General features: G+C 44.8%; 1 protein-coding gene across 1 annotated transcript in view; it reads left to right on the top strand.

Moving 5' to 3' along the window:
- The window catches only part of slc36a4 (solute carrier family 36 member 4), a gene marked incomplete at its 3' end in the record, with an annotated part of 207,266 nt that overhangs the window by 83,549 nt on the left and 107,120 nt on the right, over window positions 1-16,597 (top strand). Inside the window, exon 11 of the mRNA XM_084436094.1 lies at window positions 6,169-6,338. Within this exon, the coding sequence (XP_084292220.1) occupies window positions 6,169-6,338 (170 nt within the window). The remainder of the gene's footprint in view (window positions 1-6,168; window positions 6,339-16,597) is intronic.

Here is a 16,597-nt window from a genome sequence, read left to right as displayed (position 1 = left end):
GCGAATCCAGTAGCCTATCGATGCAGCGTACGCCTCATTTGAGAATAAAGTACTGTATTTGATCAAAGCACGCACTCAAGTGGAAATTCGGTTATTTTATTATAGGCTACTGTAGCTAGGTCTATTATAGGCTAGGCTATATGAGTTTAGTTGGCTATTTGATTGCAATTTTGATGCATTTTCAAAAGTAATTAAGGGTATGTATCGGTCTATTATGAGTCTATATGAAACAAGTATACTACCTATTGAATTTGGTGCATTTTAACATAAGTTTCAGTCATCCGGACATTTCAGAGATACGAACGACCTTCGGTCCCGTTGGTTTCGGATAAGTGGAGTTCTACTGTATTTCCATCATAGTTGTTTTTGGTGTTGCTTCAATATTTGAAGTTTTTTTCAATATATATTCAAAATACTTCTGGGGGCTGGACAGGAAGCTTTGTAGGGATGGATTTGGCCCATGCCGCCAGTTTATGATCCCTGAGTTACAGGCTACTAAAGGAACAGCATCTTCTGGCTTTTTCATAAGGACATGCAAGTCACTTTTGATGGGACCATCAATCAGATTAATATTTGATGCAGACTTGCAGCCATCAACAAAAAGACTGGCTCTCACTTGAGAGCGGAGTATTCCAAAAATTGGCCAAGTGAAGTAGCTAATGTTTTTTTTCCACATTAGTTTCTTCACTTGGTTGATATGTGAGCATTAATACAGTAGCCATGTTTACGTTCTTCTAGCGTCTTTTGACCATGTCTTGCACTCAAGGTTATAGAAGAATATACTGCGGGGTTGAATCATGGATTGCACCACACACACGTTTTCATCCCTAGCTTTCAAACGCCATGTTTGTGCGCTTACATCTCCCGCGCCTTTCCCCTCTCTAGCATCACCTCGCATTCTGATCATGCCTGGCCGCTGTTTTTCCTCTCCTCCACTAATTGCAGTGTTTAAGATGGAGAGTCATAGCTCCCGGCAGGATCTCATTATCAATGGCCTCTGCCAGCTTAATAGATAGGTTATACTAACGCACTTGCAGAGTGTGGTGAGGGGAGACAGGATGGAGGCGGGGGGCGGTGCTTGGGGGAGGGGGTAGTGGAGTTGGCGTGTTCAGCGGTTGGGTGGGTGGGTGGGTGAGAGGCTTCTCGGCCTCTCTGGAAAACCCATCGCCGCTGATAGATAGGCTACTGCTGGGGCTACGGTGGTCTATGCACGGGGGTGGGGGGGAAGCCAATCCATTCCCCTAATGCCTCCCGACGTTGTGTCTGCCACCGGACACCGTGTGGAAAGTAGGATCAAGAAGCACCTTGTAAAAGCGTGCAAGAAACAAATTGCCCCCCCCCCCTCCCCCTCTTTCCCTCCGCAGTAAAGGGGTTTTCTGACACTGCAGAATACAAACAGGGTTAGGGTGCCCACCTCAGCAATGCACCAACGCTGACACTTGGGAGGGAATTTGTGTGTTTGTGTGTGTGCGTGTAGTATGTGTGTAGGCCCATATGGTGGTAAGTTTGTTGATTAGGCACATGTTCACATTTGGTATTTGTAGTTTTTCCACATACTGTAGCTCAGTATGTGCGTCTTTATGTCCTGTTGTTGAGTCTGTTGATTTTAGCATGGACTCATGTAACATATTTGTACTGTACTGTACATTACAGTAGGTATGATGGAAGGTCATTTTACCTGTGGAAGTACCACAGTGAGTTGTGCCAGGGTAACGGGTAGGAGAAGGAAGCTTTGATTGGCGAAGTCATTTGGGACTCATTCAATTAATCAACCTGCCTACATTTAATTAGACAAGGAGGGGGACTTGTTTGAAATTTTACGGTGATTGATGACTTTGCAGATTTCATTACCACCATGTTTGATAAATGCAATTTCATCATGTGACAGACCACACAAGTACGTACACGTGCACACACACACACACAGAAACGCCAAATGCCGATGCATGCTTGCACAAAACTCGCGAATGTCTAGCCTTAAATTATTATTCAAACAAGGAACGAGATAGAGACGATAATAACCCAGTGACTGCGCAAACTTTACTTGTCTTTAAGCAGAAGAATGCGCACGGCTCGTCTCGTGTCAGTGCTGCACACACAGTCCCATCCATGTGTTTTCTATGTTGTATCAACGTTTTAGACTTCTGTGATAAATCATAAGTGAGCTATTGATATTTTACTACTGAGTGCCGTATTCGCTCAATGTGCGGCAAAGCTTTGAGCGAGGGAGTGCGTTTTTGAGATGCAGGAGACGGGAGAGTTTTGAGCAACAAAACTAAATGGTTAAACGTTGCAGAGTAGGCCTAGACTTGTAATGCTGTTGTAGCGGTTGCATTGTGGTCTTGTTACTGAAGCGTTTCAAAAAAAGTAGGATAGCCTACTTTGTCAAATAGCAGTTGTAGCCCGTTTCAGAATATTCAGAAGTGCTCGCAATTGCAAGCATTCGTGAATCATTTGTCTGGGCTTTAGAATAGCCAATCCTATTATTCTTCGAAAATAAATGTTAGCCTAGCCTATATGTGAACAACAATCAAGGCGATAGTGTTGGCTAGGCTACTTTTATAATAATAGCCATTTCGTTACTGTAGGCTGTTTCTATGTGCACTTTACCATCAAATGCATAGGAATAGGCGGCCTATAGGCCTAGTTTTATAATAATAGCCTATAGGATTTAGTTCCTTCGCGCATTTGTTGTAGCCTAGGCCGTATGCGAGAGGGGCTTCGTTGACAGAGACTTTACGGTTTGTTGGACAATAAACAAAGAGCCTTCGAAAAAGACATCCTGCCATTCTGGTCTGGGCTACATTTATCTACATTATTATTATTGTCATCGTTGTTGTGTATTTTACTGTGTAGGGTCTACTGGCTACGGTAGGCTACAATTCTGACTGTCTGTCTGACTGACCACTGCGGAGGGTACATGCGTTCTAAAATGTTCTAGTGTTGTTAACACGATTAAATGCTGATAACACCACGACCACCAACAACAACAAAAATAATAATATATTTTATTCAGAAATTGCTGCATAATTCTTTAGACGGTTTTGCTGACAATACCGTCCAGATTTTATATCAAACCGTAATACCGGAAAACCGCCCAAGCCTACCGGTAACAACAGCGTGCGCTGTGATTGGTCTACTTACGAACAAGACAAACAGCCTTTTTTTTATAGACGGCTCCGGCCACTCCGCTGGCCACGCCGTAATAACGGTAATACCGACTACCACGGTATTTTGTGGAGACTTAAAAACGGTTTCAAAATGTGGATATCGCCCAACCCTAACACACACACACACACACACACACGCACACACACACACACACACAGAGTAAGCCCCCACACATCTCTCTATGTGGGGGCCCACTTCAGCGTTTGCAAATATCTGATGGTTAGAATTAGAATTTATTCTACTCCCCAAGACCTACGTAACCGTTGTAAACCGTAGATGAGTATGTATTTATCTTCATATTTTACTGCCAAGAATTGCATCTCTGTTCATAGCGGGCAAAACAAAACAAGACAAATAGAGAGGGAAAACCATGCTCTCCCTCCCCATCAGTTTGGTCAAGGGGGGGTACAAGGCTTACTGGAGCTCCAGAGAGATGCTGGCCCCTATAGACATAACCCTCACACTGTAAATCAAGTCCTCGTCACTGCCTAGAGGGGGTGTGTGAGCATTTGCCTTTTGGCTGCCGGAATAGGGAGGCGGGTATGTAGCGAGTGGACCATAGCTGCAGCCCCCCAGATAACCTGCCGCCATTGCTGCATGCATGCTGAATAGGAGCTGCGGTGGAGGAGGCTCTGAGTTTCCCCGGTTGGCCGCAGGAGGAAACACAGCAGGCCGTGCAGCTTTCACTGACTACATGTCTTAGTGTCTTTGGGCAAGACACTGAACCCCAAATTGTTCCCAATGAGCAGGCTAGCACCTTGCATGGCAGCTGCCGCCATTGGCGTGTGTATGTACAGTATGTATGTGTGAATGGGTGAATGAGAGGCCTTCATTGTAAAGCGCTTTGGATAAAAGCACTATATAACTGCAGTCCATTTACCATTTACATGTACCATCTATGCCTCATACAAAGCTGCTATTCTAACAACCACCCCCCCCCCCCCTCTTCCTCTTGTGATACCCAGCCCTCACAGTGGAACGCGCGGTATTCTGATAGCTCTGGGTTTCCTGTTGTGCTCCCGCTGTGACCTGCGAGTCCACAGATCTCCTCTCTTCGCCTAATGGGGCCTATTATCTTTTTCCTTCCCACTGCCGGCCGCCGGTGGCAGCTCCTGTTGTCACAAAGGAGAATGTTTTTTCCCCTGGACTGCAGGTCATTAAGTTGTGAAAAAACTCAATCAATCATCTCCAATAGAGTCTCTCTGGCTTTGTGGCTAGCAGGGCGCTAATCCCTGCTGTCTTCGAGGGCAGGCTAGAGCAGACAGAGCCCCGCTGTGCCTACGCAAGGGAGATGCAGCCTACTGTGACCCTGTGTGACTGTGGATACACAGTCCTCTGTACACAGTGTCGTAGGACAGGATAAGTATGCAGTAGTGTGCGCCGGTGATAGACTGGAGGATAGACTACAGTGGACTTTTGTTATCCGGTAATGGATTTACTGTACTGTATATTGTGCACAGTGATCTGTTTGCGGTGCGTCAGAGCTTACGTCGCTACACAGCACCCTATCAATTTTTTACAGCCGCCTCAGGATTCTTAATCGGTAGATCGGAAAAGTAGCTGAGCCAGGATTTCAAACCCAGGAACATGTGACAAATCTCCATGCTCATCATCGCACACAAGCGTCACACCCGTGCCCCTGCCGAAGGTGTGCTGGGAAACATGTCACCTACAGCGTCACGCCCCGCTCCCTTGCCTAAGGCGTGCACTGGGAAACATGTCACATGCAGCGCAGAACGCAGATACCCTTAGGTTTCTCCTCTGGTGTGACTCTGAGAGGCGCCTGAAGGTGTTTTGATTGGATGACTTTCGTCAGTGTGAGTTGCGATTGCCTGGGGTGTTGCCATAACCTCGCTCACAGGACGCCACTGAGAGGACGGATGGTTAATCACCTCAGCACACGCAGCTTTATTCCCTCGGGCTGCTGTGTGCGCTACTGTATGGTGTCGTCCTCATGTGCGCATACTGTGTTTCAGAGAAATGCGACCACAACACAACCTCTAACCAAACAGATTTCTAACAAGGCACTCCTCTCCACAGTAGATCAAGCTACTGTATCCTGTACTAGACCACACAGACTTCTGTGACTGTACACAGAATACTTCTGTAATTGCAAACTGAATGCATTAGTGATCAAAGAGATTTCTGCATAACACATATATAAACACTTGCAGTTTTCCTAAGGACACCTGGGTAAGACAAAACACACCTGGGCCACGTTTCCCAGATATGATGTACCTTGACGATCTACGACGCTTCTTAAGGTATACCTTGGCGAAGGGAGTGTTTCCCAGACTGTCCCTTAGTAAGGTACATTGTTAGTTGAGCTGTCCCTTGTCGATGACGTTTTCAAGCATTCTCATAATCATTTTGATTTTACCCCAATCTAATATTAACAAAAAGGAAGCTATGCCTACTAAAGCTCATCTGATAATCTATTTAAGAGTCAAGGTGAGACCTTGTATATTTCCAATTCATACATTATAGTCTACAAAATATAAAATAAAGAGCATTTATTGGGACATATAAGCCTAGTCTGGGACTTCTTGAAAGCCCAGGAAAAAAAAGATAATGATGATGGCTAATGATGATGATGATGATGATGATGGCTAAATGAGTGACTGATTTTGTTCAGCAGGTGTTCAGAAGGTACATCGTAAGCTCGATTTACGATTTACCTTGGGAAGAGCTGTTTCCCAGAGCCTCCTTAGCCAAGGTATACCTTAGACTAAGAAGGCTCTGTGAAATGATGCGCCACCTAGAGGGAGAGCTTACGATGTATCTTACGATTAAGGTAGCGCTACGATGGCTCTGGGAAATGCGGCCCTTGCCCAGCAGACAAAGCACAGCTGAGTCCCTAGACTGGGACACTGACAAGCCTGTATTTCAGCAGTGGTACAGATGGAAATAAAGAAATGGCAGCAAAACCAGCAATGCAAAAGAATTGCTAACCTCTCAACTCCCTGTTTGTTCCTCTCATTCTTGTCCTCTCTGCAGGACCAATCAGATGGTGAAGATCCTGTACTCCTTCGGAGTGTTCATCAGCTTCGCCATCCAGTTCTTCGTCCCGGCAGAGATCCTCTTACCACCTGTCCGGGCGCGAGTTGGCGAGCGCTGGAGATCGCCATGTGAGATGGTGCTCCGTGGACTGCTCGTCTGTGTGACATGTGAGTGCTCTCTTTCAGTTCCCATTCCTTTAGCAGCTCTGGTTTATGGTCAGATGTGCTTTACCAAGTTTCCTGGAGGCTTGTATTGAAGTAGTTTCAAATATGGAGGTAGGTTTAGGTAGACGGGTAGGATTCAAACCTCCACAGAGCTGAGTGATTTGACTAAACAAGACTTCCAGAACGCTTGACTGTCCTCTGTGTTACTGACTAAATTGGAGTAGTCTCAGGGTCTGTCCCAATTCAAGGGTTGCATCCTACCTAGGTCGCAGCCTATGCGGTCTACGTAGGTCACGTCCTTCAGGCCAGGTAGGCCGGATGTAAACGTTTTGTGAAATGGGACGGTCTAGCCTACAGAGGATTCCCAACTCATCATTTTGTTGCCTAGGCAGCCCCAAGCGCGTGCCAAGCGTGCCGCGTGCCGGTAGCACGACCTGTCCTAATGCTGACGGCAGGTTGTTATGGAAACACCACAACAAATGGCTATCTAAATCGTCTATCTAAACTCGTAGATACAGGCGTAATTTGGATAAAGTTTCCACATATTAGGATTCTATGGTGGTACTATCAGGCATGAAATTGTATTAAAACGTAATAATATTAACATCAAAGCGGTTTAAAAACGTTTTAAAATCCGAGCAATGGCGGCTGGTACAGGAATTCATCCGGACCGAAACGCATTCTGGGAGGGAGGCCGCGAAGGCAGGCCGTAAAGGATCCATCAGTTGTATCCTTCAAATTCGTCAAAAGTAGGCCGCATTTGTAGGCTGCATTCGGAGGACTCTTCGTAGGCTGAATGAATTGGGACAGCACTTGTCGCCCCGCTGTGACGTAGCAGCCTTCAAATCCGGCCTAGGTAGGATGCAACCTTTGAATTGGGACAGACCCTCAGAGTTGGTGAGTATTCTCCCTGGCTGAGAATCGTTACCCCCAGACACCTTTATGATAGGCACATTAATTAATGTAAATGAAACTGACAAGACTTTGTACTGTAGATCATTTTGTGATGCAGGCCCACACTTGGTTGGTTGAATAAACATGGACTAATTGAGGAGCGGTGCCATTGGCGTTCCTTTTAATCATCTTGCTGCATCTCACTTGAACTTTGTAAAGACACTTCTGAGGATGCCGCGGAGAAAACCAAGGAGGGTGCTACTGTAGTACCTCTATTTCATTACTATGTAAACACTGATGTCACTACATATTATTCCACTGTCTCGGGATATATTTAATTGGATGAAGTTAGAACTGGCTAATTGAAGGGGAGTTAATGAATAGCATGACTGAAGAAAAAGGAAAAGCACATTAGCGTCGAGCGTGGCTCTCTGTGCACCTGCTGAGTGCGTTAGACGAGATGCTGGAGGTGTCTGTGGGAAAATAGGAACTGCATACCACCACATCCCGGGCCAGGGCCTCTGCTAGTGGCAAGCGCTAAACACACAATCCTCCGCCCTCATCCCTGCAAAGTTTCTGCCAGTGTGCCAGTACCATGGGGCGCTTCAGGGTTCAGTGAGCAAAAGTATTTCTCCACTTTTTTCAGTTGACAAATGGCCAGTTCCTTTTTGCATATCCCACCCGCCCCCAATATGCTCATTTTGGCTTGGACTTAATTTTAAGCTTGAGGTATTGGGTATGAATCTCATATGTGGTTGCTGATGATATCCTTAACTTTATGATTTTGGATCTCAAACCACCCGACCACAACTTCCAACCCAGACTTTACACTTCATCCCATCCCAAGAGACGCCCAAACTTGAATCTGCCACACAACGTAAAGTGGCATAAACTGTCTCTTTTCAGCAGTAGCTTGCATTGATGTTGTTGGCTTTTTAAATTCCACACCTAAAAGTGATAGATGGATTTTGTTTACCGAGGAAAAACTCTGATGTCACTTTTTATTATTGCTATTGTTTTTTTTTTGCCTTAAAACCCATCTTTTGTCATCTTTACCACTGTCGCTCGTGCGTGGGCATATTTATGAGATTCATCAAGTTGGGCGTGTGCTCCTCCATTGGTTCATTCAGCCGTTCATCCCCCAATCCATTTATTCATTAATTCATCTATCTTTTCTGGCTGCCTATCGGATTCTAGGTAGGGAAAATAACCTTGAAATTCAAGTGGGCAAATCATGCTGTCTGGGGGAAGTACAGGTAATGTATGGCGTGATAATAAGCCACATGTGTAATGCATAACCATTATCTCCCTTAACCCGCCCGTCCAGAGCTTCATTCTTGAAGACTACAGGAGGGGGACACTTCTCCAACATGAATGAATCATGCGCTGAGACATTGCAATTCGCATAGACATGAGTGATGTAACCTCTTGCGTCGTAAACCACCTAAACATTTATGGAGTGGAAAACCTTGTGATGCACCATTATGCGTGAATATGCACAACTTGGGCCTAGTGAGAGACAATGATTATCCATTAAAGAGAAAGGCATGGCTTACTACATTCCTCCCCTTTCCCCGAGACAGCATTACTTCAGTCGGTTGCTGTCAGTGACAAGGAGTGTGATAGAGAGAACCTTTGTTCACCTGAAAATACTTTTCAGATGTTTGAATACTAGTAGATCAGAGGCAGCGCTACAATACAAGTAAGAAAGCTTTTGCGTCCGGTCTCGTTTGCTAACCTGTCCTGTTGGCTAAACGTTGGCTTATACCTATTGCTATTGTTCGAATTTATTATTAGCCTAAAGTCAATAGCCAAGGACACAAAACAAAATTAATTAAATTCAGACAGTAATTTATTGATATGGAAAACATAGCAGCACATATATCTGTAGGCCAACAATACAGCTGTAATGACAGCCACCAGTATCTCCTCCCAAGCAACTGTAACATTTCATATAATTATTTGGCTCTGTAATTTGTGCTCTGTACACACAAGGATAGATCTTGTTCTACATAGTGTTTGCTTCTTTTCCTCTCCAACTCCATGCTCATTCATTCATTCATTCATTCATTCATTCATTCATTCATTTATTCATTCATTCATTCATTCATTCATTCATTCAGTCATTCAGTCATTCAGTCATTCATTCTCATACCTAGCTCGTTTTATATACTGTGGCACACCTGATTAGCTTGGAAAAGGCACATCTGTGCCTATTCATTGAATTATTCCACCCCTATAATGGCGTGGAATAATCCTCCTTGAATTTATCTTTGTGGAGTTTGTGCTGATGCATGCACTTGACAGATATTGATCACACACTTTTCACTTATGGATCCATTGAGTGTGTTAGCGGCGACAGGCTACATCTCGAGAGTGCACTGTTTGACAAAACTTTGTTATCGGCCAATGTATTATGAAAAAAAACTTTAGAACATGGCTTGTAATGCTAAATTCCGAAGCTGTCTTTTAAGGGTAAGTTGAAAATGAGGCCCTAGTTCCCAAATGCCAGACTATCCCTTTAAGATGACAATTTGTGTGTGTGTGTGTGTGTGTGTGTGTGTGTGTGTGTGTGTGTATGCGTGTGTATGCATCTTGAGTATGTCCGTGTGTGTGTGTGTGTGTGAGTGAGTGAGTGGGTGTGTGTGTGTGTAGGTATGAACACGTGTGAGTATGAGTGAGCATATGTGTGGTTATGTCTATGTGGTCGATTCAGCCCTCTCAATATCAGGATTGTGGGGACCTTGCGGTTTTTTCTCTCTTATTTATCACCACTTTGAGACCCAGGGGCCGTATTACAGAAACATCCTGTCCTAACTAGGTAGCCTAACGTTACACAGCTAACTTAACATAGCGAAGCGATATGGCGGCTATTTTAATTGTCAACCAAAATGTCAATAGGCGAAATGTATTTATTGAGAGGCGGATGGCAGACCCCAACGATGTGTTGCGGTTTGATGACAAAACGCTCATCTCTAGATACAGACTACCCCAGGCGATGATCCTGCAGCTAGCCGAGGAACTGCGCCCAGCTTTGGAGAGGCCGACCCGTCGTCATGGGGCTCTCCCGGTTGTGGTGCAACTGACAAACGCGCTCCGAGTTCTTGCGAAAGGGGACTTTGAGAGTGAAGTGGCTGATTTAGCCAAGGTATCTCAGCCCGCTATCTCCCGAGTTACAAATTATGCAATGTACAAAGTGCTAGATAAGCATTACAAAGTATTACAAAGTATATATACGGCACGCGACAAGCGCACAAGCAGAGAAGCGCAGAAGAGAAGCATCGGTTGCTTGGTAACAGACATAAACATTGATAACCAATGTTGGAGTGAGTAGTTAGGATTTCCCAACTTCAAGATAGGATAGGACAAACAAGATAAGATAGGATGCCTACAGTTATTAAGGATTTGCTTCTGTAATACCAAATCGGGGAAATTCTTATCTGAACTGTCCTATCCTATCTCAAATCTTAAGATAGGACGTGTTTCTGTAATACGGCCCCAGTGTTTTATTCCTCTGCCCAACATGGGACGATAAAATCTACTTTCTACTTCTCATTTGTGTTTCTTCTGGGTTTAGAGCACTGCTGGCTTCTCCGTTTGTGACTGCCGCTTCTACCCGTGTCTCAACTTTAGTCTATTTCTTATTTGTTTCTCTTGTGTTTTTTGTTTATCCCACCGTGTCCGTTACGAGTATTTTTGTTCAATGTCTGCCAGTGATCACCGATATTTTCTGCCGGCTCGATTTGTTACCTCCGACTCTGCCCCCTCCAAACCACTGGACTACCATCTCGCATCACCAGACTATACACTGCTGAATCTATCCCCTCTTGATCCATCTGTTTCCCGGCTCCGTGTGTGTGTGTGTATTACGGCTCCTTGTCTGTGTGGATTACTCCTGGAACTGTGTGATTGTGCCGATTCCTGACCGACCCGCTGTGTGCCGTCTCCACCTAGCCGTGCTGGCTACCTGTCTCGGGTCCCCGGAGGGAGCTTCCACTCCCTTGCTAGTTTGCGGGTTGCTGTCATTCTCCGCAGGTGAGCGTTGGATTTGGCAGCTGGCATGGCACGGTTGGGCTAGCCCGCCGCGTGGGTTCGGTCGGGGGGCAACCAACAGCAATCATCACGCCAACAATAACAATATCTGGTCCAATCCTGCCTTCACACCACTCGCCGCCTACCACCAGCTACTAGCCTACCAGCTGCTAGCCACTGCCAACACACTACTCTCAGCCGCTGTCATGTCTCATCTCCAACTTGGATTATCACTCCTCCTACTCCTGACCTTTTCACCTGAACTCCCATTATTTCCCCCCTCCCCCCATAATCCCCTACCTGTTCCCCTACTAACATACAGTATACTGCCACTGATCTCCATGCACTTAACAACAACAACAACTTCCTCCCCCCGATTTATTCCCCCGATTCAACTCTTTTCTCCACGCCTTCAACAACAAAATCTCCCAAATCAACAGCTCTCTGACCGCTGCCATCATCATCCACAAGGCACGCAACCTTGGCATCATCCTGGACCCCACCCTCTCCTTTGATCCCCACGTCAGCTCCATCATCAAGACCTCATACTTCCACCTCCGCCGCATCGCCAAAATCAGACACTGCCTCACCCCCCCTGCCGCTGAATCCCTCCACCCACCTCGACTACTGCAACTCCCTCCTCACTGGCATTACCTCCCATTCCCTCCATAGACTCCAGATGGTCCAAAACTCTGCTGCCCGCCTGCTTACTCACACCCGGTCCCGGGTGTGGGTAAGCATTACAAGTAACACATCACACCTGTCCGCCACACTCTCCACTGGCTCCCCATCAAACAATGCATCAACTTCAAAGTATTCCTCCTCACCTACAAAGCTCTCCACCACCTGGCCCCCCCTTACCTGTCTGACCTCCTCATCCCCCACCACCCCACCCGAGCCCTCCGATCCTCCTCCACTCTCACCCTCACTGTACCCCCATCCAAACTTAAAACCTATGGAGATCGAGCATTCTCCAGAGCAGCAACCCGACTATGGAACTCTCCCCCAGCCTGTCAGAGACTCACCTTCACTTCCCATTTTCAAATCCCGGCTAAAAACCTACCTCTTCTCCCTAGCCTACGACCCTGCCCTTGACCACCTCCTGGGCCCCTGCCCCTCTCTCCCATTGCCCCCCAGCCCTCTCTCTGTTGCACCTGCCCCAGCCATCCTGCCATTGTCTGTGCTGTTTTGCCCATATTGCCCCGTTTTCATCTCCATACATGTTCTTTTCTCTGTCTGTCCATCCATTATGGTTTTGCCTGTGTTACCGCATGCCCCTGCTGTTTGGTGTCTCTGGTGTTCAGTGTCTCTGCTCCTGCTCCTGCTGTTGAATGTCTTTTGCCTGTTGCTTGTTCCATGCCTGTTTTGTGTTCTTTTTCTCCTGCCGACATCTCTGTAAGTGACTTTGGGTTATTGAAAAGCACTATATAAATAAAATGTATTATTATTATTATTATTATTTATAATTATTATTATTTAGTATTATTCATTATTATTCATTATTATGTAGTATTATTTATTATTATTTATTTATTTATTATTATTATTTACCTACCTGCCTACCTACCTACCTATCTACTTACTTACCCACCTACCTACCTACCCACCCACCCACCTACCTAGCCCTTTTCAGTCCTGTTGTCGCATGCTCGCTCATGCCAGACAACAGTCCTTTGCCGCTCCATTCACTTCGGCGTCAAAATAAATCGGTGTCGGCCTATTTAGGAGAGGCGCTCATATTTACAAGTGTCAGATAAACATGAAACTTCACTTACCTAAGCAAAAGGGTCTGTTTAAACAAATGCTGGGTTTTGAAGCCTCGGCGCTACCATTAAATAACTTATTTAGACGCGTTCTGTCCGAGTGAATTTATTTTTCAGGTAGTCTTCTTCTGTGGTGGTGGCGGTCTCTTTGAAGCTTTCAGGTGTACCAACCTGAAAACAACAGTTACTGTAATACAGTAGCACAGTATGAAAAATATCAAGAAGTGACATAGTACAAGGGTGTAGAGTGGAATAATTATTAAGTACAATAAGGACATGACTAGCATCAATGGCATTTACAAACTACAGTCCCAGGTATCAGTTAATAATTATTTGTGTCTGTAGGGGAATAAGGGATCAGAGCTGGTTTTGTATCTGAAAAGAGTTCCAGAGTTTAGGGCCCACAATGCGAAAAGCAGTGTTTCCCCAATTAGTTCTAGCTGTAGGGATGTTTAATGCCAGTGGTATTTGTGAGCTAGTGGGATAGTTTGAAACATGAAATGAGAGCAGGCTGGATAAGTACAGAGGTGCTTTGGCAAAGAGGGCTCTATACGTAAATAAGACTCCATGTTGTATTCTCCTGAGCTCAAGAGAGGGCCATTCTAATTTTTGATAGAGTATACAGTACATAGTTCTAAACTCTTCACCCGTGATTAATTTAAAGGCACAATGATAGATGGGGTCAAGGAACTTAAGGATAGAGGTTTTTCTTTTGTTTTTCTTTTGGCTTTGAGACCCAGTCACGGACCCAAACTGCTCACTGACGTTGGGACAGCAGTCACTGCCCATCTTTCGCTGCAGGCTGAAAACTTACCTCTTCAAGAGGTACTACCCTGACACTCCTTGAGCACCCATTGTATTTGTATTTTGTTGTTATTGCACTACAGCACTTGTTAAGCTCTTAGATGCTTGTTTAGAAAGGAGGTGCTCTTATGACTTCTGGCAAGTAGTGGTACTCATAACGACCTACATTACTACATTATGAAATTATTGTAAGTCACTTTGGCTAAAAGCGTCTGCTAAATGACGGCTATGTAATGGTGTGTTGCAGCGGCGGGAAGAGTGACATTTTGGAGCATAAATATCTGCAGTAAAATAAGTGCAATGTAAACATTTTGTCCCCCACATACAGTATAATGCCTTTCCTCCCATGAGGTTCCTTTCTGGCAAACTAGGTAACATAGATAGCTAAAGTTATGTTATACATGCATGGGCAGAGGCCGCTTTAATAGACCAGAGTCTATTACTCTAGAGAGGCCTAGAGAAGTCAGACTGGTGTAATATGGCTTCACAGAATAACAGTAATATATTGGATTTTTAAAAATGCCTTCTCAAACTCAAGGACACTACAGAACATAAAGTAAAATAGTAGAGTAAAAAATAAAAAGGGACTAAAACAACTGTGGGATAGTGCTACTCTGAACCCTGGCCATGCTGTGGGAAGGCATATCTGAAGAGGTGTGTTTTTAGGCAGTTTTAGGCAATAAGTCTACGGGTGGGGGTGTAGGGATTGAGTAGGACGGTCAGACATGGGACTGTGCAGGAATTTGTAGGTGAGAAAGGTGGATACTTGCCTTTTCTAATACATAATACAGGAATGAACCTTTGGAGGAAGCAATTGTTCTCCCATTCTTTCCCGCTCCTGCGCTCGTCTGATTTTCCTATGTGCACCTCGGCAGCTCTTAAAAGTGCCGGCTAACAAGACTCAGTATTTTTTAATTAGGAGGAGGGTAATGAGTAGGCAAGGTCTCTCATGGGCCGAATGCCTGCCTGATACTGTAGGTGGGGGGAGAGAAGAGAGTTTCTCTGCTTCCATTCTTCATCCCTCTCTCGGGACCTCTATTGCAGCCAGCACTCAGCTTGTTTTACAGAGCTTGTTTGCATTTTTGCCTTTTTCTCTTTCGAGCTAGCTATATTACAGTGTACTGTATGTGTTTCTGTGTCTGTTTCCCTGCCTGAGCACTAGTCAGTAAGTCAAGTCAGTCTTTCCAGTCCTGTCTTATCTCGCCAGGCCCTGCTTAAGCCTGTCCCCCTATATCTCTTTATGATTTTGCAGAGGGAAGTAGATTAGAGGTATTAAATCAAGGCTATTCTATTAAGAAAGGTAGCAAGCTGGGAGCAATTTTGACTGTGGTGCGAAATTGATGTTGGATTACAGCGGCTTTATTGGGGCTAATCACGAAAATAAATAACACACACCCTAAAGAGAGTGAATGATTAACCCTTCTCCCCAGTCTCAGTCCTTCTCTAATATGTAATATTGACTGTTCCCATTACCCCATCCACAGAGCAGTTTCGCGGCTACCGGGTTCATTCTGAGATATTCATTTTAGACGTGTGTCTGCGGGAACATAAGGGGGGCTGATTTCCACAAGGTCAACGGGGGGGGGGTGTCTGCTCTGAAATGGACAGCGGTGGACAGCGGTGACCCACCCCCACCTGACCCCTCACATTCCAGTTCGAGCAATCAGTCACACGTGCACATGCACACACATGCATGCACGCACATGCCAGCCAGGTCTCACTAATTTTCGCTCCCGAGGATACAAATATTAATCTATTGAATCGATCTCCACTCCACTCCACTGAACAATTTTCTTATCATTTTCGTCATGGACAAAGCCCATTAAACCCATGTATTTCAATTGAATGATGTATTCGTTGTGCACAGAACGCATTTTAAACCAATGCATTAGAATGGATTGGAATGATTGCAATGGATTGGAGGTATTTCCTCATCATCAATCATCTTCCGAATCATTTGGATAATTATGATAATAGCTACCTATATGTTTAAACAAATAGTCCTAGTTGAATGATGAATTCTCTCACTCAAAGAGTTCGAACAGGCCGTATTTATATGGTGCGCAGCTCACCCAGTGACCCGGTGAGCCTTCCGCCAGCCCCGGTCAGAATCTTAGAGTCTGTGTAGGCTACTGATCCTGCCAAAAAGTAACACAATCTGTAAAAAGGAAATGCACTTGCAGATTAAACAACCTACCAGACGTGTCTGTGTTTGGGCTGTGAAAACACTAAGCTGGGCCCAAAGATGATGTGCACTTGTCATACATGTTCTAATTAGTTCTCTTCACTTCAATATCTGTGTAGTCTGGTCAATTATAGGTAAGGCAAGTGAATATACAGTACAGTCTTGGGTTTTGTCTTGTTTATCTAAACATGTCCACATTTTAATCTTCACGTAAGGTATGTCCATAATGTACTGGTTTCCACTAACTGCAACATACTACACCAGACAGGAATATGAGAACTATTTAGCCAAGTGGGCTTATACCTACGAAGAATATGCATCGGTTGATGTATGACGTGAGTGTGATGACAATGCATTTAATAGGTTGTCAATATTAATTACATCAAAGATTACTTAATATTACAAAGGGAGTATGAATATGAATGGAAACTTTACCTGACAGTAGGCTAATTATCCAACAACTGAGCGTCGTCTTTAAAATTGTGTTTACTTCCTAGTCTTCTATTTGAAGGAATATCATTGGCAGACTCTAAGTCAGGTGACACACACCTGACCTGACCACACAATCATTCATTTTGATGTTT

The sequence above is a fragment of the Borostomias antarcticus genome (genome assembly GCF_949987555.1).
Source record: "Borostomias antarcticus genome assembly, chromosome: 1".
NCBI lineage: Eukaryota > Metazoa > Chordata > Actinopteri > Stomiiformes > Stomiidae > Borostomias > Borostomias antarcticus.
The sequence above is the reverse complement of the archived record's forward strand: the minus strand, read 5'-3'. Positions and strand labels throughout refer to the sequence as shown.